Source organism: Pituophis catenifer, unplaced genomic scaffold, assembly GCF_029215685.1.
Source record: "Pituophis catenifer annectens isolate HBS135680 unplaced genomic scaffold, rPitCat1.0.hap2 SCAF_3, whole genome shotgun sequence".
Classification (NCBI taxonomy): Eukaryota; Metazoa; Chordata; class Lepidosauria; order Squamata; family Colubridae; genus Pituophis; species Pituophis catenifer.
Window position 1 is genome coordinate 159,109,047 of NW_027256883.1, and position 24,425 is coordinate 159,133,471.

Consider the following 24,425-nt stretch of genomic DNA (forward strand, 5'->3'; position numbering starts at 1 on the left):
AGGGAAATACGGTGCCCTCCAAGCTCACGTGGCTTGGAAAAGTCAGAAAGACTTGAGGAATGCTCGGTTAAATTTTAAACCCGGAAACGGAAACATTAAAATCAGAGGGGAGGGTGGTTTTTTTTTCTTCTTTTTAACTTTCTTTTGAATTCCAGGGAAGGATTAGACTACTAGAGAACTCGAAGTGGTGCGCGGTGAGTGAGCTGTTGTGACTTTCCCGAAGCTAATATCTCCTTTGTCTTGATTTACGTCAGTCCGGTTTGTGCAGAGTCAGGAGTGGGGGGGTGGGGTGAAACGTGTGGCTGAACTGGCAGGTATGTTAAGCTCCTTCGCTTGCTCTCTTTTTCTCGGGGTTAAAAGGATTGGCGGGGAACCTCCCATCCAGATAACGGGAAAAGAATTAAATGCAGCGTGGTATAGTAAGAGAATATTAGAAAATTAATCACAATGTGTGACTTTATGTATTTCAAACTACAGGTTTAGTTGTATGCCTTAGTGCAGAGGTCCTCAAGCTTGGCAGCTTTAAGACTTGTGGACTTCAACTTCCAGAATTCTCCAGCCAGCTATGCTGGGAGTTGAAGTCCACAAGTCTTAAAGCTGCCAAGTTTGAGGACCCCTGCCTTAATGGAAAATTTACTTTTTCCAAGTAAAGTGTGTAAGATACCAACAGCACTTAGACTTGTATGCCGCTTCACAGTGCTTTACAGCCCTCTCTAAGCGGTTTACAGAGTCAGCATATTGCGCCCATCAATTCTCATTTTACCGACCTTGGAAAGGATGGAGGGCTGAGTCCTATCGATATTTTCTTGGACACCATTTAAGTGATAGGATTTATTTCTGAGACTATTTCACATTTCTGGCTGGACCAGGAGCAGTTATGATAAGCTTATGTTCCCAGGAACATAAAAAAAAAACACCCTTGAATATATTTAATACTGATCACAATCAGGATTTATTGTTCTCCCTTCATAGTTTTTCTCTATGCTGATGTATGTACAAACATTTCCTTGTACAAAAGTAACTCAGGAAGCTGCTTTTATAACAGCTGTATAGAGTTTCAGTATGTGCAACACGCACGCGCAGAGAGAGAGAGTTGTAGGCTGCAGTTGTAGAAGTTGAGACTGCAGAAGTATCTGCGGCTGCGCCATCAAGCTGATACCATACTAGGTCTTAGCAATCACATAGATAGACTTTTCCCATGACAATCTGTCCCTAAGTTGGTCTTCCAGTGGTACACCTATCACTGCTGTAATTGTGTCTGTCTACCTTGTTACAGGTCATCCTCTTCTATTTTCTTTCACCTTTCTCAGCATCAAAGTCTTCTCTAGAGAGCTAAACCTTTGCATAATATGTCCAGAGCAGGAAAATTTGAACTTGGCCATTTGTACCTCAAGTGAGAACTGGGGGTTTTGTTTGATTTTTTAAAATTTTGTTTGTTTGTCTTCTCCAAAACCAAATTCATTATTTTTCTTATTCTGCTTCTTCAAAATCCAACCTTCACTTCCAAAGGAAAGAATAGTAGTCTCTTATCTTAATATTGAAGCTAATTGGACAAGTAGTACAATCTAATTTTAATAGTAGCAGTGAAACAATTGTTCTTGCTTGAAGATATTAGAATATATTATGTGGTGATCAAACATAGTGTGTCACGGTTATGCCTTCAGCTTTGGTTTGCTTCCCCTTCAGTATTGCTGCCTTTTGTTTTGTCTAAAAATGAAAAGGATCCTGACTAAAATGCATGCATCAGTAGCTGTATCTCTTTGAAGACGGCAAACACATAGTTTAATATGTAGTTTGAAAGAGTATAAATAAGGGAAATGGGTTCTTCATATCTTTGAATGTTTGTACAGTTTGCAATCTAAGTTAGCTTTCCTTATTTGCTGAATCAAATAGATTATTTTTATTAGAAATTTAATTTTAGAAGTAGAGAGATTAATGGTATTTAAATTCCATTCTAATTTTATTAATGTGTATTATCTACCCAGCTCCAATGGAGTCTAATTGTATATAGGTAGTATTTCATTGAGAACATAATTTATTATTTAAATTCCACCCAACTTCCAATGACTCTGAGAACCTTAAAATCGTTAAAATATTTTAAAACCAGCAACAATAGAAAACACACACACACACACACACAACCAAACAGAAGAACAATGATGGCAAAGAAAATAAATAGCTCTGTGGAAAAATTCTACAGCTGATCTTACCAAAAACTGAGGATGTTGAAACATAATTTCCTCTTATGATTAAGCTTGTAAAACAACTTTTTAGCTCACTGCAGGATGTTCCTCTTGGAAACAAAATGTTCTTCATAAGCCAGTAAAGAGTAGAAAAAAAAAAAAAAGGATAGTTACCCATCTTCCTTTTCCACTGCCTGAGAAATGAGACTGTCAGCAAGAAAAGGAAAATAATTCTTTGGACTTTAAACTCTTGGCACAGTTCAGTTTTCAACAGACTTCAGGATAATAGATAGGTAGGTAGGTAGGTAGGTAGGTAGGTAGTAGACAGACAGACAGACAGACAGACAGACAGACTGACTGACTGACTGACTGACTTTTAGGGAAGGTTGTATTGAAAGCAGCAAGTGTTCTGTATTAGAAGGTTCTACATGAAACATATTATCTGGATCCATGCTTGTCAGATATCAGATCCTATCATATGACAGGTCAATGGCCTTTAGTATCTTGAGGAAATGTATCTTTTTGTTCTTAATAGCATTTTGAATGCCTGGCACCATTAACCATGTTACCCCACTGGATTGTTTGGGGCACTATGTTACAATCACTGAACTCCTTCCTAAGTAGGGGGTTCCACTAAATTATCATAAGGGAACACTGCTTGAATCCATGGCCACTCCCATGTGGGGTGTAGCTTTTTTTCCCCTATGGTATTTAACATATATGAATCTAGTGGAGAAGGTTTGTTTCGGGGTACTGTGCTGACAATTTCTACATTGCCACACCAGCCTATGCTCGATCAGGTTTTGACAGCTGAACTGGAGGCTGTCAAGATCCAGATAGTGCAAAACAAGATTAAATTAAATCCTCCTGTCCAGGTTGCTTGCCATCAATAAGGTTGGGTATTCTACTAATGTTGGCTACAGTAAGACTCTTTCTGCAATGATTCTCCCTTCAAAGGAATAGTTCTCTGGTTTAGGAGAGTTTATAATCCTCCTTAGCTCCTCCTCCAGCTGTTGCCACTTTTGTTTTAGCTGATGTGCCAATTTTAGACCTGGGATGCCTTGTACAGAATGATGTGTTCCCTAATCACTATGTAATTATTGGACAACTGCAACATGTTCTACAGGTAGTCCTTGATTTATGACCGGCCACTTAGTGCTGTTAAATGTTACAATGGACACCCCCACCCCAAAGCTACTTAGTACTCAGTTTTGAAGTTACAAATGCTGTAGCATCCCTGCGGTCACATGAACAAAATTTGGGCAGATTCACTCTTACAACTGGCCTCAGAGACTGTCTGTCTCTCCCCATCCCTTCCTGCAGGGTCCCTGCAGGCTTTTTACTTTCCCCCCCATGCCCCTGCCCCCTGCCCCCCCCCACTTCCCAAATTCCTTATAGTGAGGCTTTCTGCTTCCATATACTGTATTTTCACTCAATAAAATGCACCTGACAATAAGATGCACTCCTGTTTTCGGCCTCCACGTGCCCCATTTTTGGCCTCTGTGCATCCAGTTTTTGGCCTCTACACGCCCTGTTTTTAGCCTCCACACTCCCTGTTTTCGGCCTCCACGGGATGCGCAGTGGCCAAAAATGGGACACGCGGAGGCCAAAAACGGTAGAAGGGTGTGGGCTGGCAGGTGGGCGGGGCTTCATCAATATTCGCTCCATAAGACGCACAGACATTTCCACCCACTTTTGGGAGACAAAAAAGTGTGTATTATGGAGCGAAAATATATGTAGGTCTTTAAGTGTGTGTAGAAGCAAAAAGGGCTTATGGTCACAGCACCTAAGGAGTCCTAAATCCAATGGTGAGGGCCATTTATATTGTAGTGTTGTATCTTTACATCACAGAAATAATATGAGCACTAAGACCTGAAGCTAGCAGTTACTTTGCATATAAAACGTATTTTCATGAGTAATATTCTGTCAGTGAGAAGTAACACCTGATGCACTGATATAAAACGGAAAGTTTTAATCAAATTTAATGTATTAATTTCTCGCCTGGGAAAAAGTTCTTAGGTCATCTAGCAGTTCTATAAGGCATTATTTAAACTTAAAGGAAGCCTTTTTTGATGCTTACTAATTCAAAATTATCATAAATATTTACCCATGTTAGCAGCTATGCAGAAGAGTTAAATAATCTTATATATAATTTAAGATGTGGAAATGGACAGAATTTGTGAATGAACATCTGGCATTCTATAATGTTTGCTATAAAATTGGGATTTCACTATTACTCTTATCAAATATGAGATTGCTTGGTTGATAGGCTTTCCTATGTTCAGATAATGACTAATACAATCATGTAAGTGGCAAACTGCATGTACAGACCTCTCTGTAGTTCCTGCGCAGATTTCCTAACTAAAGTACATACTATACACACACATTATCTTAAAATTAGATTTCAAGGTGGAGGAGAATAGCAGCTTACTCTGTAGACAATGTGCTTAATCTCCTGTGCCCAATCCTTCCTTTCCCTTTCTCTCTCTCCTTACAAAGCTGAACTGTGCAGGCCCAGTACTTCCATTCTTAGACTAGATTTATGGAAGTTTCATAAAAGTCCTTTGTTCTGATAATGTATAATAATCGTCAACTATCTAAGAAAATACACAGCATGTGATGACATTTTCCGTAACAGCAATTTGATTATCAGACAGATATTTTCATAGCATGAATATAATAATTAGAAAGTGATTACTATCTGGGAATCATTGATAACTTTGAAGCAGGGGCTGATAAGAGCATTTGGGAATCCAAGGTAGCCTTTATAGGTTTGTCAGCCCTTCAAGGCAAACCACGTCTATTGAAAGAAATTCTAAAATACTAGAACCCTATAGAGACAGACAGACAGACAGACAGACAGACAGACAGACAGACAGACAGACAGACAGACAGACAGACAAAAAAATCTTAGAAGTGGGATAGTGTTTTTCCTTCTATCCTCCTTCTATCAAAGATAATCAAAGGTGGGACAATCTTGAGGTTTTTTTTTTGTTTTGTTTTGTTTTTTTGTTTTTTTTTTACAAAATCCTGTTTTTCCAGGCTAAACTTGCATTTTATCAATGGTTGACATATATTTTTTCCCATATTTTTCTACAGGTTAGAATCTCCAAAATATCTTTTTTTTTAAAGTTCAAGTTACCTGATACAATTTAGAAAGTTGAGATGGCTTTTTCCTATTATGATCTGACGTGTGTGGATCTATGTGTTTTATTAGTGTAAAATATATATGTGGTTTCTCAGGCATTCTGTCCAATGGCAAGCAGCATTAAAATCTTATTTTGATAGTGTTGCTTTTATCCACATTCCCCAGTTGGAGGGTTTCATAGAACGTCTTTGAAGTAGATGTTTGGAGTCTCTCAGAATTCAGTTCTTATATGTATTTCACTAGACGGGGGTGAAAAATCATGCTTGTAATTGTTTGCTTCCTCACAGAGACTTTTAGCAGTACTCATAGTTGTTCCCTCATATTTGAATTGGAGAAATACTCTAAAGATGTTCTGTTTTGGAGACTGGTGAATTATTTCTGTAGCACTTCCATATTTTTGTAATTTAGAAAAAAAAGGGTTCATAGATCTTTACCCATGGAGTTTATATAATTTAAAGTTAGATATAAGGAAATGATTTCGAGAAACGATGAGGGAAGTAAAAGCAGGGGTAAATAAGATCTTTTATTCCAGGTTCCAATAAAATCACTTCAAGAATAATTACTAGAGTCTAACTTTATGTTGCACTCTCAGAATTTTCAGTTTGTTCCTGAAAGAATAACTGGTTGTGGAGAAGTATTACAACACCCTACTGTTAACCATAATCTTTTTTTTTGCCAAGAATAGTTCACAAAGATGTATAGGAACTCACACAAAGAATTAATCTATAGGCTGCCCGTCTACAAATTACCTGGAATCTAGAAGCATGCACAAAAAAAATATTCTTAATTTGAAACAAAATATCCCTGTTCAAAACAAACACATTATATTTGGCCATTTTTGTGCATAGCTGAAGAACCAAACAAAGAAAAACAATTTTTGCATTTGGCGATTTGAAAACTCAGGAATCTGTCAATGCACATTCACTTAATAAGCACTGCAATGCTCATTCACTAGTTAATCAGGGAGCAAATGTTTAATGTTCCCTACTGTGCTGTGAAAATGGCAAGGCAAGACAAAAGTGTAAAATATTGAAGTATTTTCAGGTTGAAAATATTTTTTCTTCTTTGTAGGCTTAAAAAAGTAATAGAATGTGGTTCTAAATAATAAAAAGTGTCTCTGTGCATATAAACAAAAATTCATTCACATTGAAATTAATACAAACAACCTGTTGCAACATAATTTCCTGAGTTATACAAAAGACATGTTTGCATTTATGTGCGTGCCTGAACCTCCAAAGTGCAATGTGCATCCCGCACTGCCCCTACACATGCATGCACAGCCCCCCCTGCGCATGCGCGGCAGAGACCCAAAGACTAGCTGGCTGGCGGGAGGCATCCATGAATGCGTGGCGAAGCTGAACTGGGGTGACTAAAACTGTTGTTTTAGTAGGCTATTCTTTTATTTTGTAATATTTCAGTATGTTGTTTCCATTTTATTCAGATATTATTTATTTTTATGCATTCTGTGGTTCTTTTAAAATTGTTGCCCTTGATAGAGTATAAAATGAATACACTGAATATTAACTAAAATGTTGATGTAATATAACACTTCATCCAATTATTATTTTCTTAAATTGAATGGCATTATCAACATCACAAATGCAGTCCAATCTGCAGGTTTTCTGTTTTGTGCAGTTAAACAATTAGAATATAAACTATCATTACGTTTTGTTTAGATAAAGATGCCTTCTGAATGCAACTATGCTTTGCTTCATACTGGACAAAGAATGCCTTTTGTTGGATTAGGTACTTGGAAGAGTGATGCTGGACAAGTAAGTAGTTCACTATTAAGTTGAGGGAAGTTAGTTAAAGTATTTAAGAGCTTAAATTCTGTGTGCTGATAGAAAGGTATGCTTTCATTAAAAGGTTGGGTGAAAGAATTAGGTTTCTTCCATGATCACATTATATTCTGCATTTCCATCCTTCCTAGCCAATTTTGCTGTCAGCGTAAATCATAAGTTCTGTTACATTTACTCTAAAATTAAGGCTTGACTAGTGGTTATCAAAAGAAAAAATATCCCAGTAATGTCCCTATTGATCAAAACATTTTCAAAGGGAGAAACTTTATAAATTCCTACAAAATAACTCAATTTTCATAAAAGAGAATGGACTCTCCTGATGAAATTATGAAGAAGATACCCTGGGTTCTACTTAGTGTTAGACTTCTGAAAAGCTGGGCAAATATTTTAAATCACTAAAGCAGGGGTGTCAAACTGGCATGGGCCGGATGCGTCACGCTCAGGACACACCCACCCCAATTCCATGAATGAGAAAAATGTCGTGAAACGTCACATGACGGCAACATGACAGTGAGTTTGACATCCATGCACTAGACTACAGCTTATAATGACATTCAGTTTCAAACTACAAGGTATGTATATAGTATTGCCAATTTACTTTAGTGGCTATGTTCCCATACTTCCAAATCAGGGGTAAAAATAGGAGCCTTGGAGGTTTCAGGTGACCCACTAGCATCTATTTTGTAATCCTCAGATTCCTTTCAAGTAGGAAATCCTTTCAATTTGGCTGTAATTTCTGCAGCCAGAAGTTGCATCTTCAAAAGTGGTTGGGGCTAGAACCTTAGAAATTAATAACATGTAAGAGAAAAAATTAAATAAAAGTAAAAGAACAGAGAGAAAAACACTTATGTACAGTAGAACCTTTGGTCATGTCCATAATGCATTTCATAACTTTGGTCGCAAACTGATTTGGTCATGACCAAATTTTGGAAATTTGGCGCTTACAAAAAAAATGGTGCGAAAGGGGAAATGGGCCACGAAAAAAAAAGATTGTGAATTTTTTGGTCGGAACCCGATTTGGTCGTGTTCAGAAGTGTTTGTGACTAGAGGTCACGACTAAATGTGAAATATGACCAATCCAAACTAATTTAGCATACTTTATAGCTAGAAGAAATTTGAAGGCAGAGTCAATATTGTATAGTTGTTTGAGAACGCATCAACACTGCATTTATGAACTAGTCTGAACACCAGGTTAAATAATGACAGGCAGACAGGTTTCCACACATAAAACCTTATGTCTGTTTTTCATATGAATTCTAGTTAGTTAACTAAGTCTCTGTTTGAACAAGAATAGGGATTTCCTATTTTTCTCTCTTTAAGATATAAGTAGGGCGAAAGTAAGAAAAAGAGTTTTCTGTCTTAATAAATCTTTTTTTATTAATGTTATTTAAATACTCAATATTATGTCAGAACTCTGCCTATGTTCAGAAGCATATCTGCTAAATTCAGCTTTCTAGCAATAGTGCAGTGATTAGAAATCAAGGCAAGATATTACTGTGTGAAGCAGAGAGCACTGAAATATAATAAGAAACCAAAGTAGGGTTAAATTTGCAGAATCAAGGTTACAGAATCAAGCTATTATTCAATCTATCTGCAGCAAGTAACAACTCACTTTGGCTGATCTTAAAAAGCTAAGGAGTGGGATGTGGTGATATTTGAATGGGAGAGCATGTAGAAATTCCAGCCGTGGGAAGTTTAAAAATCATTTTTCCAGTGTCACCAAGAAAACCTGTATTCATGAAGTCAACAGGAGCCAAACTGAATTCAACAGGGATCTTTTCTTTTTACATGATTGAACAAGAGACTTCCTAAAGCCATTTTACGATTCTTACAATTTGTAGCTATTTATTAAGGCAAGAAAGCTGGTGAAATAATCAGATGCATGGCAGTATTGTAGATGAGGAAAACCTGTTAAAATAAATGCCATCATTTTTTGTCAAAAGACAGAAATAATATGCATTTCTAAGTTAGGCTGCTTTCTGTGACAATTCTGACTATTGTGCTTACATAGTAATCTCCAAGGAATGCACCAGTTTTCCTAAGAATACAGTGAGAGTTACAGTTTTTTCTTCCCTTCTGTCATTCTTTTGTCTTTCTTCTGGGTATATGTACATGCCCCACCTCATACAACATACCTTAAACAACTCTTTTATTTGTCTTATTGTTTGTCTTAGAGTAGCCTTTTTGGTCAAATGGAATTGGAATATGCTTCCTTGTATTCTAATCCACTGTTCTTTTCATTTTTCTGTTCTAGGTAAAAGAGGCTGTAAAGTATGCCCTTAGTGTGGGCTATCGCCATATTGACTGTGCTACAGCTTATAGCAACGAAGCAGAAATAGGTGAAGCTCTCGAGGAGACTGTTGGAGCCGACAAGGTAAAATAAAGAATCTCTCTGGGTTCCTGTTAAAAAGGAAAGGTAGAAAGGCCAGCCATGCAAAGTCATGTCTATTTCATATTACTTCTACTTACTGAACAATTATAATTACATCTCTTTATGTACTGTAATGTGACCATCAAAAGAAATGTTCTGCTGCGATTCTGTGTTGTAAATTCCTCCTGGTTCTGTTTATTTAAGGTTCTGCCCCTCCTGAGGTTTTCGCAAGAAACACTTTATAAGAGAAGCTACAGTTAGCTGTTTATGGAAATGAAGTTTTATTAGATAGTGAGCAGAAAGTGAAAGCCAGGATTGCATTCATAATACAGATGGCACAAAAAGATCTATTAATCAGTGTGCAATCTTAGAATTCAGAACGAATCAGAAATATATCATAAACTGAAGAAGTATGTCCTGTTTTCTGCTTTGGACATCTATTTTATATACCATAATCTGCATACAGGTATCCCTCAACCTGTATCAATCCCTCTGATTGTAGGAAGCCAGCAGGAAGCTGCCTCACCTAATGCCTGTGGAATTTAGTTAACAACGGCAACTGGGACTACAGGTAGTCCTCAACTTACGACCACAATTGAGCCCAAAATTTATGTTGCTGAGTAAGAAATTGGTTAAGTGAGTTTTGACCCATTTTACGACTCTTCTTGCCATAGTTAAGTGAATCACTGCAGTTGTTAAATTGGTAACACGGTTGTTAAGTGAATCTGGTTTTCCCCCATTGACTTTGCTTGTCAGAAGGTTGCAAAAGGGGATCATATCAGTGACCCCGGGACACTCTAACCGTCATAAATGTGAGTTGTCAAGCATGCAAATATAAATCACGTGACCATGGGGTTGCTGCAATGGTCAAGTGTGAAAAATGGTCATAAGTCACTTTTTCAGTGCTGTTGTAACTTTAAACAGCCATTAAGTGAGCTGTTGTAAGTCGAGGGCTACCTGTACAGGTATTGCTGTTGCTAAGTAATGCAAACGGATTGTTTAGCAGTTAAAACGGCAGAGGGCCTGGTGGCTCAGCAGACTGATAGCATTGTGATTAACACCAGCTGTCTGCAATTACTGTAAGTTCGAATCTCACCAGGCTCAAGGTTGACTCAGCCTTCCATCCTTTTTAAGATAGGTAAATTGAGGACCCAGTTTGTGGGGGCAATAAGCTGACTTTGTATAAATATACAAAAAGTATGAAGGCTATTGCTTAACGCATTGTAAGCCGCCCTGAGTCTCTGGAGAAGGACAGCATATAAATCAAATTAAAAAAAAAAATTCTGGTCCCAATTGCAGTCATAAGTCGAAGACTCTGTATTATTTTGTATGGTACCAACAAACCACAAGATACCAACAATTTTCCACAAAGTATTATATTTTGATATCTCTATAGATGAAATGCATGTAAGTGTACAAATGAGACGGTGGCGAAATGTATCTATATATTTGTTATATTTGTATGCTGCATGTTTCTGACAAAATTAAATAATGCCCAATGGTCCTGGAGTGCCCACAATTTCCCTAAACATGTCAATTTGCATCAAACTATCTTTTTAATTAAATAGCCAAACGCTTGCAAAATAAGACAACTATTTTTCTTATTACCTTTCATTTTAAATGTTTTTTTTAAAAAAATATTTAATCTCTAGTGCACATAAAAGCTTGTAAAATGTTATGTTGTGCCACCTGTCATAAAAAACGCTTGATCAGAAGTAAAGCTTGTCTCATGCCCCAATGACTAGTTCTTAATAATGGAAATACAAAAATCATTGCACAATGGGAACAGTTTCATACGTGGTTGTTTTGAGTAAGCATGATCCACAGTGAGGAAGCAAATATTTAAAATTAGGATGGAGAGATAAAGAGTTTTAGCAGATGGTAGCTTTTCTGAGCTTGTAAATTAAGCAGTGTTGAACCTGGTTCCTGCTTGAATGGGAGATGTGTGGAGAAAAGCTGGGTTGTAGGTTGGGCCAGAAAAAACATCTTAGAAGGCAGGGGCAAAACATTTTAGTATTGGCAGCATGAAAAAATGGACATACTCTTCAAATCATCAGAAGATGAACTCAACTTGGAGGAAGGAACACTAAGGTAGATTATGACTAGATAAATAAGGAATGGGCTTAAAATGAAAAGATGAACTTAATATGTAAAAAAGAAGAGTTATTGTCAGGATCACATCTAATTGTCAATCTGATCATTTTTCTGCTACAAAAACCTCTGGAAATGAATGTATGAGTTAGAAGGAAGGAAAAAATATGCAAAACATAATTTAGACAGAATGAAAAAAGTTTGCTTGTTATGTTTGGCATAAAGTGAACATTATTATGTTAAACGCAGCATGGTGGTATGTTAAAACTTTGAAACACAGCACCTTTTCATAGAAATGATTTTGTTTGGATGCCTTAAGAGATCTAAACAATCGCATAAGAATTTTAGAACTTATTTGTACTTTGTACTTTGGAGTGAAGCGTCTCCCATTCTACACAGATTCGTCCATTCATTTCCTTCTCCTCAGCCGGAAATAGAACCTGAAATATTAATACAGAGATATTGAATTGAGCAAAATGTAGGTTAGTGCTCTTCTTTGGTGCTCTTCTTTGGTGACATGTCTTCACTTGTATTAAAAAATACTTGAAACAATAATGATTCACTGTTATTCTTTTTAAAGGCTGTTAAAAGGGAAGAACTGTTTGTAACATCAAAGCTATGGAATACCAAACACCACCCAGAAGATGTGGAGCCAGCTTTAAGGAAGACTCTGCAAGATCTAAAGTTGGATTACCTGGACCTCTACCTTATGCACTGGCCACATGCCTTCGAGTGCGTTTTAATTAAGAGAGTAAACCTCAATTTGTTATTTATTTAAACCTGGGGCACAGGACCGGGGAACAGAGAGGGATAGAGGCTGAAATTTACTCCTTTTTAAAAAATGGGTGGGGGAGGGAATGAACATTGTGGAAGTTACATATGATTCAAATCCTATCGCAATGGTGATGCTCTGTTACTTGTTCAGCATAGTGCTGAATTACATATGGCTCCTGGAAGTATTTTGTTCCCTTCATTCTGGAGGGTTACCATTAATTTGTATAGTTCATAATACTGTGAAAATTTGTATAGTTCATAATGCTATAAATGTTATAATGCTATAAAAATGTAACTAATAAATAGTAAAGTAATTATTTTAAAGTGTATTCGTTCTTAATGGTATTTCCAATGGATTTGCTATCTATTTTTTATAATAGGCGAGGAAATAATCTCTTCCCCAAGAATCCTGATGGTACAATGCGTTATGATTATATTGACTACAAAGATACATGGAAGGCTATGGAAAAATTGGTGGAAAAAGGCTTGGTGAAAGCTATTGGACTTTCAAATTTCAATAGTCGACAGATTGATGATGTTCTCAGCATAGCTTCTGTCAAGCCAGCAGTTCTACAGGTAAGATAGAAGAAGGAAAAGAGGATGTGATTGATAATAAGATTATGATTAAAGGAAATACAATGTAAATGAAACAAGTTGTGGGTTTTTTTGAGAGGCATGTCAACTTACCTGGGTCAAGAAATAGCTTCTTAAGGAGGGGGTGTACCACACCTTCCTCTTTCAAAGCTGCCAGCACCACCACCCCTTTCAAAGACTAATTCACCACTCCTGTATCCAACCTGTTATCCCCCTCTCTGGTCATATACTAGTCAGGAAGAGTATGGATCTAAATAAAGGTGGTGAAGTTCATCCAAGAGAGGACTTTGTTCCTGTCCTCAGCTGTCACAGGCTTGAAAAAATCCCAGATGAGTTTGCAAAATGTTACCTTTGTCATCTCACAAGACTTTATAAGCATTTCATCTGAACAGATGCAAAATATCTAGTAAAGTGGTCATAGTGGCCTACTGGAGAATCCAACAATGATTTAGGTCACATTAAATAAGGTAGCTGGATGGCATTCTGCCAATAGACTAACTGGACAAATATTGAAGCTTTATCACCCTTTCTGCATCCTATGTTCAATCGCCTTCCCTTGGGACCGGAAATTGGCAAATGGGCTGTTTTCGGCCTCCAGAGAACCTCTGGGGGGGGTGGAGAGGGCCGTTTTTGCCCTCCCTAGACTCCTAGAGAGGCTCTGGAGGCTGGGAGACAGCAAAAAACGGGCCTTCCGGTCCCACCGGAAGTTGTCAAATGGGCCGTTTCTGGCCTCTGGAGGGCCTCCGGGGCGGGGGGGAGGCCATTTTCATCCTCCCCAGACTCCTAGAAACGCTCTGGAGCCAGGTGAGAAAGAAAAATGAGCCTTTCCCACCACCCCCGAGGCCTTCTGGAGGCAGGAAACAATCTGTTTCTCTAATTCTGGTGGGCCCAGAAGGCCGAAAATCAGTTGGCCGCCGTGTGCATGCGCCCCGGAGCTGAGCTCGTGTGCCCACTGATATGGCTACATGTGCACAGATGTCATAGGTTCGCCAGCACGGTCCTATAACATACTTCCAATAGGTTGAAATTGTCTGAGAGAGTCTACCACCAGGTAGGCAATCTTAAGCAGTTCTGGAAGGCAGCGTGCTGGCCAGAAGGGATGTTACTACATTAACAGTTCCCTGCTTGTCCTTGATACCCAGTTTCATATACAGGACTTTAGATGTAATGATTAGTACAAGAGTGCATCTGTTTACATTACCGTCTCATTGAATGTTATTGCCTCTCCTCTTTCCCAGCCTTGGTATCAAAGCTGGTATAGCTCCTGAAACCTGACCAGGCAGATCTTAGACGCAATCCTTCACTCTCACCTAATCCAGTTTGAAAGGTACATGTCCATGCAGGTCTGCTGCCTCCTCCATCCCAAGGCAATGTAGGGACATGCTCTTACTCCAAATAAAACTGGCATTGAAAAGAATCAACTGGAGGGCAAGTTTTCCAGCAGTTCAGAATCCAGGCTCTTAGTTGGGGCTGGGGGACAGAAATGGGGATTGGTATCAAATGTCCAATTTACTTTTCTTGTAACAGCCTGTCTTCACTATGCCCTATGCCCCCTTTGCCCATCAGTATTTTGATCCTTTCCCATTCTGTCCTCTCCTGTCTCTTCTCCCACTTCAGGGCATCCTCAGCCTTTCAATACAATTACCACCCTGTCTGTATTTCTGAACAATAATTCTGCCATTTAGAATATAGCTACCTTAACAGAATGGACCATAGGTGCCATCCAGCTATCCCTCCCCTTATCCCATTACTCCTTCTCCCACTCATCCCCATCCCCATTGAAATCAATGTAACCTTCCATTCCAATTCCACCCTTAGGGTTTTTTCCACTCTACTCTTCCTGGCTGTCGTCTAGGAAAAAGAGTGCTCCCTCATGCTGTAAGCTTCCTTTTCCTCCTTTGGAAGTTGGTCCTCCATTCCACCTGCTCTTGCCATGTCCCAGGTCCAGTCCAGATTTTCCATACGTACAATGAAGTTTTCTACTCTTTCAGCATACCATTTCTCAGCTATTTGAGTCCCTCCAGAAATGGCAGTGAAGAAACCACTTCTTTTTCCATGCAGTGTTGTTGATGCAAAGAGTTGCTATTTACCATTGGCCTTTCTTTCTTCAAGTGAACCTTATCCATCTTTTCCACCAACATAAATCTGTCAATTAACATCACTCTGTCTCTGCCCACTCAGTCTCTTTTGCAACATTCCACAATCCATCAAATATTTCAGGCCACTATCTCCAATTCTCTAGCCCCAGTTCTCCTTTCTCCATTATTGTTAGCAATCCCTTCTCTTTATGTTCTGCGCTTCCTCACATTACCTTCAACTCACAGTAAAGCATAGAATCTGCTGCCATGTCCTATCTCAGTGCTTTCCTTCCTGCATATGGAGTTTCTATTCTCTTGTATTCTATCAAAAAGATTGGACCATTCCAGAGCCAGCTCTATATTACAGGAAATTAATAGGTTGGTCGGTCCTCAGCCTTAATTCCACTTCAGGAAAATGGACTAAGAAATTAGCTAAATTAGTGTCATTTACACAATGCATCATTTTCTCTGTATCTCTTCCTGTTGTTGGCAGCAAGCAGACATACCTAATGTTACATGTTAATGTTCTTTCATGTATAACTACATTGTGTACCTGCTCTGTGATTCTCACTTGGCCAAGGCCTCACTCCTGCCCATAGCTTGCAGGATTAGTGACCAAGGCAGCTAGCACTCGCCCTATTTCTGCTGATCCCTATTTCTTATTCTGCTTTGCCAGTTTCCTATGTCCTGCTTTCCAGGGTTTTTTTCTTTCTCCCTCCTTCATCATATACCCTCTTCACTATAGTTTTAAGTTAAAACCAATCTGAAAGAGGGGAGAAAGCATTAAAAAGTGTTTTTAATGTTATTGTCCCATTTCCAAGATATGGTGAAGGCCAACTTTCCCCTCTCCTACAAAGTAATTTGAATATGTACCTTTGTGTTAAAAGTGTAGAGGCAGAGACAGTATGTTCTACCTTATAGCATATGTAAAAGAAGGAATTCCATCACTCAAGTTAGCTCCTTTGTTTCCATATGAGCCGCTGGAGAGCCAAAGGTGTGTTTTTATTAACAATGGAATAACTTAGTTTTAAAGAAATAATTTAAAATGCAGTAAAACAGGAATGGGGGATTTGTGAACCTTCAGATCTTGCTGAATGCAGCTCCTTTGATCACTGGCCATTGGCCAAACTGACTGGATATTAGCAGGGTCAGAGATGTCCAACTCCAGCCATAATGAAAGAAGTTATAGGAAGAAGAAGAATTTTTATGTTTTTTCCTGTGATCCCTTTTGTTTCACAGCATGTATTATTCTGATAACCTTATGGACCAGGATATGGATGTAATTGTGGTACTGGAGTGGGGGGAATGTAATCGGCAAAGTGAAGATAATACATTTGGTGCAGTTATTTTGCTTCTAGTTAATGTAGCACAACTTACAAGCCACACACAATTTCTACCACAGCCATTTCTACACTTTGCCATTACATTTTCTAACATTAAAATTAGGAGAATTTTCTTTAAAAGAAGATATAGGTTGAAAATGCTTTAGTGATCTTGTTTCTGTTTATATAGTTCATCTGTCATAGAATATTCATCTAAGCTAGACAAAAATACAAGAGTATAGACCAGTGATGACAAATCTTTTTCTCGTGGTGTGCTGGAAGTGTGTATGTGTGTGCGCAACAGCTCGCGCATGTGCCAGCACCCATAATGCAATGCAAACTCTCCCACATGTGCATGCGCACACGACACCCCTGGGCTCCCCCCATGCATGTGCTCCACATTGCGCATGCACGTCCCCACATGTGCTTCCCCCGTGCCCTGTTTTGGGCCTGGAAAGTCATTATTCTGAGGTCTGGGGCTTCCCTGTCTCCCCACACGAGCGGGCTTCTGGCATAGCCCCAGGCCTCTGTGGGGAGGAAGGGAGGCAGGGAGGAAAGCCCGGGCCTACTGCTCCTGCCACCGCCACCCTTTTGCCCCCAACAACAGCGGTTCTCGTGTTGCCACTTCTCCGGCAGGACTAGGAGCAGCTGGCAGGGCAGAGAGGGCGGGGGCAGGCTGTGATGGCAGGCCGTTCTCATCGGATAAGAGACAGGCAGACTAGTTGGCTGGTGCCCTGAAAACCCGGAAGAGGAATGAGTGATGTCATGCATGCCGGGCAACATGGCTCTGTGTGCCATAGGTTTGCCAACACGGGTATAGACTCTAGCTCAATACAATGTGCCAGAATGTTAGCTGCACATTTGCCACCAACCCTCAGATCATGATGGACTTAATTTCCCCTAAATTTTCAATGATTGGAACTTGTTTCTCTAAAATCTACTCTTTCAGCAAAGTGATATTAGTTTTTTTGCCACCAACCTGCTCACTATTGTTCATTGCTTTTAATAGGTGGAATGTCATCCTTACTTAGCCCAGAAAGAACTAATAGCTCATTGCCATCAGCGAGGGCTGGTAGTAACTGCTTACAGTCCTCTTGGTTCACCTGACCGGATGTGGAAGCACCCAGATGAGCCAGTATTACTGGAAGAACCTGGGATAAAGAAACTGGCAGAAAAATACAACAAATCTCCTGCTCAGATTGTTCTCAGGTATTAATAAATTAGCCTTTTGAGAGAGCAACATTAACGATCTGAAAGAGCAGAGAGTTAGACCATAAAACTCTTTATATTCCTTATTAATACATTTAGCTAAACACTGTACAGTACAAATTGGTGTTACAATGTTATGATGTGATGGCAAAAGGATTTCAACCACCCCAATTTTGTAAACACTTGAATTTTGATTGTGTAAGTGCTGAAATATTGCAGTGATTGTGGTGACTAAATGAATTTAGTATCCTCTTGAAAGAACAGAGTGTAGAAATATATTACCAATATGAATATATTACCAATATAATACCAAGTGAGGCCATTGATTTGCCTAGCCCTAGGCCATTCTGAAGAGTTGCAGAGGCATTCCAGTTTTCAAACAAAGAGATGTCAGGGATTGAATCTGAGACCTTTATAATGCAAAGTTTTTTAGAATCAAACATTTCCTAAATTAGAAATGAAGCTGGTTTAATGGTTAAGCTGCTAGCCTAGAAACCAGGAGACTCTGAGTTCTAGTCTCACCTTAGACATGAAAAGCCAGGTAGGTGACCTTGGACCACTCACTCTCTCTCAATCCAACTCACCTCACAGGGTTGTTGTTGTTGTGGGAAAAAATAGGAGGAAGGAGCATTAGACATGACTGGGGTTAGGGCTGATAACTTTAAAGCTAAACAGTGGGAAAGGGTAGAGATGGGAGAAACACTTAGATTGACTGGGCAGGATGTAGACACAGATACAGACAGAGATAAAGATTTAAGAGAAGAATATGGGAGACAAGTTAAAAAAAGAATAAGAATTAAAGTATTGATGCAGGCAAGAGATGATGGATAGAAGGTGGATAGGAAAAAGAAGGGAAAGAGAAGAAAGAAAAAAATCTTTTTTCTTTCCTTTTTTTATAATGGTGGCATAAGGATAAATTAGAATAGGCAAGTTTAAACAATATTGTGACTGGTAAACATTGAGCAATTAAATAATGAAAACATATTTTAATATAAATGTGTATTAATATTAGAATCATAAAGATTGGATGAAAGCAAGAATGTGAATAGAGTTATTTTGTATGAGCATTAGACATGTTTGCCACCCTGAAGTTATTCATAAAAATAATAAAGGAGGGATATAAATAAATAAGAAGAGGAAAAAGAATGTTAATTTTTGCAATGTAACTAAACATTATTATATTTTGTTAATAGTACAGTATTATTTTTATTATACAGTATTAATGTTTTTATTCTTCCATTGAAAACAACTTTGTAATTTAAAATGAAGATTTGCAGTAGAAGGTACTTTACAAATGTTTTAATCAAATTAGCAAAAGCAAGGTAGCAGCTTAGTTTTTTCAAAAGAACTTCAGATTCTAGGAATACACTTTGAAGTTCCATTCAAAGAACCCTGATTAGTATTCTATATTCTATGTTACAATGGCATTATTTTTAACTTTGAGCCCAAAGTTTTGTAGCCTTATAGAGAAAATATTATTTTCCCTGTCAGAATAGAACACTTTGGATTTTGTTTATCCTGAATGAGAAAATCACAGCTTGTTGTTTAATTCTGTGACAGATGGCAAGTTCAGCGGAAAGTAGTTGTTATCCCCAAGAGTGTTACCCCTGCACGCATACTCCAAAATCTTCACGTAAGTAGGACATCTGACTGACTTGCGAGAAGAAGCCATTACAGTAGGCAGCAATACTGAAGCTTCAACTGTGTTTTTTCACATGCACATTCTGATTTGTTTGAAGCTCCAGCTGATCAACTAATTTACTATTGAATTTTACTACCACAGATTCTAGGCTTGGTTATGAGACTGTATTTTTTTACCTGCTACACTATGCTGGTTTAATATATCTGGTGTTTCTGGTTTGTGCATTCAATATATTTAACAGATGTTCACTTGTAAGCTTCTGCCTCCCAGACTTTAAAGAAAACCTTTTCCCTTTTTATCTTGATAGGTCCAGTAGAATCCAACATTTCTGTGTGGTGTCATATTACTGTATTGCTTTAAACTGCACTTCAAACATTATTTTAATATTGCAATTTCCTTTTGAAGTTGTTATAACCTCTTTTATATTTTTCAAAAGCTTTATAAAAAATTCAGATAAATACAAATCCCTTCTCTGTCAGCCCTCTTATTTAGAAATCATTAAACAATAGATGTATGGCTATCCAGAAAGTGTTACAATTAATGCTATCTTATTTGCATGCTCTTGAAGTGATCAGAATAATTTGCAAATTTTTGCTTGTTTTTTTATTATTTCTACATATTACTTGGAGAGGTATTACATCTGTAGATGATTGGAAAGTTACTCTTTTTGCAATGATGGGAAGCAGAATTAACATCAATGCTTTTCTTTCCAAAGAATTATTGCTGAGTTTGTTTCTTATTTTTGAAAAATATCCTTTTTGCTTAACTCACCAAAGAAAACTGCTCCTGCATTTTCTAGTCAATTAAATTTGGTAGGTTATGGGAAAAATGAGCTGAACAGTTAATCCAGGGGAATAAATCAGTAATAGTCACTTTGGCATCTTGTCAACCAAGGAAGGTGGCTATAGGTTAGGCAGCACAACCTAATTCAGGAAGCCCATTCTGTAGGACATGGCCTTATCTTATCATGATGATTACCTGTTACTTTGATTTTGCAAAAATTCATGATGATGAAATCCCAAATGGAAGACAAACTTCTATGGTTATGAACTATATCCTTTCATTGTTGTGTTGTGACCCAGTTTGCCTGAACAACTATGACATATTAGGCATGTTGAGAAAGTTTCAGACTCCATGGTACTTACTTGGATCTTTACAAAAGCTTCTATAGTAGTATGCCTGAATATATTGTGACTCATTCAGCTATAAGCATACAATGGAACACCTTCCATGTAACTCTTCAGTCTTGTTGCAATATTAATAAAGTTACTACAGCAGGAATCATGAATCTAATGTTAGTGAGCTCCAATTTCCAGTGAATTCAGCCACTATAGACAATAGTGTGAGATGCTGAGATTATAATACAGCAATATCTGAAAGGTCACAAATTTCTCAGCTCATTACAATAGTCACTATTGTCCACTAACACCAGTTTTCACCAAATTATATAATGTTCTGAAGTTACTTTTTGTGACGAAAGTTTTGCAAGGAATAAACAAACTATTAATATGAACTCCTACTGAAGAATTTGCTTCTCTGAGTTCAGAGATTGCTGCTTTTTTGGCACTTGTTTTCCGTTGTATATCTCACTGAAGATAAAATTGTAACTTTCCTGTAAACTACACTCCAAATGTACAGTATATAGCACCGCCTAGTAGAAATTCTTAGTGTGAGTTTTTTAAGGTTGTCTCCAGTATCAGTTTCCTTGCAAGATGTCCTGTATTAATAGTTTTGCCAAGTTTCTGAAGTTTGTGTCTATTTATTTACAGTGCTATAAACAGTTTTTCTTATATAATGGAAGTCGTCATAAAGGAGATAACTTCACAATTTAAGCATAATGAAACTTTACAAATGAGGATTTTTTTTCACACTTAGATCTTTTACAAAGTGTAAGAAACACTGAAAAGGATCATTTCTATATACCAGGCATGCTTGCTGACAAAAAAAACCTATGTTTTCTTTAGGTGGTTAGTATGTGCAATGCTTTAGATCTGTAGCCAAAAATATGCTTCAGAGTGGGCGGGTGCATTCATACCACACCTATCTGCATCACCTTAAAGAAGCTGCAACTTTAAGGAGGTGCAGTGTGCACACCCATTCCCACTTCAAAGCATCTTTTGGCTTTAGCACTGAAGCATTGCACATCTCTTAGTAGATAGCTCTCATTACTTAGATATGTTCTGCACCTGTTTGCATTTACATGTGTTCTACAAGCAAATTTTTTAAGTGATTAAGACAACTAACTCATGAAATAGTAACAGTGAAAATCCTAGCCTGAATTAACAGTAAATGTATTTATATGTTTTAGGTGTTTGACTTCAGCCTGACCGTTGAAGAGATGAATTCTATTGAGAGCCTGAATAAAAACTGGCGATATATTGTGCCAATGCTCACGGTAAATGTTGTTTCTGTTCATACAAAATAAATAAATAAATAGATAACTAAATAAAATGAAACTGAAATTTGTAAAACACCCACCGAGTGTATTTAGTCTCCTATCCCTTCAACAACTTCACTATCCTGTTCTGTCAACAAATACATGTTTAAATGTTATATTTGTTAATGTTTTAAATTAAAAGTTGCGATTAAGAAATGGATTAAAGTACAAATAAGTCCATAACATCCAGTAACAATGTTGCCATGTTTAATTCTCCAAAGTAAAAATCTGTGTGCCCTCTAGTGGCTTGTAAGGTATAAAACCTTACACTATCTGAAAGTCAAATTTCAGATAGTGCTATATTCACTTTGAAATAGTTAAAAGGAAGCACAATTGTTTCTACTAACAGTTTTCTTTATCTTTTGCAGGTGGGGGACAAAATGATACCTAGGGATGCTGGACACCCCCTATATCCCTTCAATGAACCATATTAATTCATAAAACTACCAAGATGAAAAATGTATTTCCATTCAGGACTGTTGCTGCCATCATATACTAGATTTTAAAAAACACACCTAAATAAAGTATTATATCTGTGGGATTGCATTTAATCCTGAAGAGTTAACAATGGTTTTAGAGAAATAACTGTTTAACAATATAAATTGTACAACCTGAAAATTTTTATAAGATCTTAATTAACATGTTTCTCCATCTTTTTTTAAACATCTGTACCAAAATATTTGCTTGAAATCTAATAGGGTGCAAAGAGTAATAAATGCAAGAAGTATATGCATTACACATACCTAAATTTAAATTTTGGATCTCCTGCCATAATATCTAATAGTTACATAAAGATTGTGACCACAGGTTTCATGACTTTATCCCAATATATGTTTGGTAGCACAGACCAAAAGAGTACAGGATGCATGGCATTGCTGCTGCCTTTAGCGCTGAATTAAAATAATTTGCCAACTCAGTTTACATTTAGCTAAATTACTTCTATCACATAATAGGATCATCTTACAAATTAGAGAGCTATAACTCTCTGGATATGTGGGCATGTTTGATTTTACATGTCACAAAATGGCTGCCATGGAGAACATGTCACAGAACATTGGAAAACGAAATTAAAGTTCTAATCCCGGATGCATACTACTATCTCAATTTATTTTTGTACTTTAGTGCACCTGTCACCCTGGAATTTATGATAACTGAAATTTAAAGAAGTTTCCAGTGGCTTAAGACCTACTCTTTCACAAGAAGTGAAATCCCATCTAAAACAGTTTGATGTAATGGTTAAGGTCCTGGCCTAGAAACCAGGAGACTATATGTTTTAGTCCTACCTCAGCTGTGAAAGTTAGCTGGGTAACTTTGAGCCAGTCACTTTCTCTCAGCCCAACCACTTCACAGGTGGTTGTGGGACAATAAGAGGAGGAAGGAGTATTATGTATGTTCATCACTTTGAGTTGCTTGTAATAAAGATGGGATAAAAATCAATAAGTAAACAAGTAAAACAGGCTGACCAGAATGACCAGGCCTCCTTTGAATTGGATGTTAACTTGCTTCCCAGCTTCCATCCATTATAGAATTTATGTAGTGTTCAAGAGTACTAATGGCTTTCTGGGAGGGGAACTATAGTGTTAGGTGTTGTCAGCACATTGACAGTGTCTCATTGTGGTTCTATATAGATTTGAGATAGGGAACTTCATAGGGAACAACAGAATGCAGCACAGAAAGCATAGAATAGTAATTTAGCAGTCAAGATATAGAATAGTAATTCCTCCATCACTATCTTCTGGTGCAATCTCTCAGGGAACATTGAAAACACTATAATAATGCCTTTAAGCCTGGCCCCTGCCATGACCAATGACATTAATTATGAAAGATTCTATGAAAAGTACTAATTAGAATTTAGGAATACAAAAATTAGCAACAGCTTGTGCATTAATCTGCTTCAGTGTTTTTAATAATCCCACCCCTGTTGTAGCAAAATTTTTTTTGATAATTTATAGTATAAAGCCCCAGCCAGGCTGTTTACATTTTCTCTATAAGCAATCATGTAATTAGGCTAAGTCTGCATTTTAAGATTTGATAGGCACATAGAAGGCTATATAAATCCAAGGACTTTAGAAGCAGTGTAGTATTACAGATGTGGGATGTTCTTTTCTATATATACAGTTCTATTAACCAAAGTGGTGGCTCACTGATACATACATGGAGTTTCTTGCAAAATAGGATTAACTATAGTTAATAGAATCATGGTCTATTTTGACCAAATGTTCTACATATGATACTGATTAATTAAGCTAAAATGGGCTAAGCCAAATGAATCAAGACACTTTATTGACTTAACATATACAAATCCATTTAGCAGTTATAATGATCATACCATGTACTTATTTGTATCAATCTTTATTATTTATTAGAGGCATGATGCTGCAGTGGTTAAAATGCAGCATTTCTGGCTAACTCTGCTGACTGCCAGGGTTTGATCCTCACTGGCTCAAGGTTGACTCAGCCTTCCATCCTTCCGAGGACCCAGATTTTGGGGGTTGGGGGGGGCATAAACCATGTAGAGAGGGCTGTAAAGTACTACAAACCAGTATATAAGTCTTAAGTGCTATAGCTATTTTTACAAATAAATCATATATACAGTGTTTCTACTTATTTATGAAATTTGTTCATGGATTGGATTTGTTATATTAATTTTTTACAATATTTTTATATACAGTACTGTATGGTTGGCCAATTTATGTTCTACCTAAAAGCTGAAAAGGTGGTTAATTTATGGTTCTAGTATTATGCGGATGATAGCAATCAGATTAATTCAGTGAACA

At 37.5% G+C, this 24,425-nt stretch overlaps 1 protein-coding gene across 1 annotated transcript; it reads left to right on the forward strand.

The window, feature by feature from the left end:
* The first annotated feature begins 116 nt into the window (after positions 1-116).
* Positions 117-22,734, forward strand: AKR1A1 (aldo-keto reductase family 1 member A1). Its single transcript, XM_070939612.1, has 9 exons — positions 117-194; positions 7,008-7,103; positions 9,385-9,504; positions 12,173-12,324; positions 12,747-12,942; positions 17,370-17,569; positions 19,130-19,202; positions 21,520-21,606; positions 22,017-22,734. Exons 2-9 carry the CDS (start codon positions 7,014-7,016, stop codon positions 22,080-22,082), a joined length of 984 nt encoding a protein of 327 aa, XP_070795713.1. The 5' UTR covers positions 117-194; positions 7,008-7,013; the 3' UTR covers positions 22,083-22,734.
* Positions 22,735-24,425: the final 1,691 nt, after the last annotated feature.

Excerpts from the sequence above, each read along its gene's own strand:
- AKR1A1 (XM_070939612.1), top strand. The coding sequence starts at position 7,014 with ATGCCTTCTGAATGCAACTATGCTTTGCTTCATACTGGACAAAGAATG. Across the intron at positions 12,325-12,746 it reads CACTGGCCACATGCCTTCGA|GCGAGGAAATAATCTCTTCC; the intron begins GTGCGTTTTAAT and ends TTTTTATAATAG. Across the intron at positions 12,943-17,369 it reads TCAAGCCAGCAGTTCTACAG|GTGGAATGTCATCCTTACTT; the intron begins GTAAGATAGAAG and ends TGCTTTTAATAG.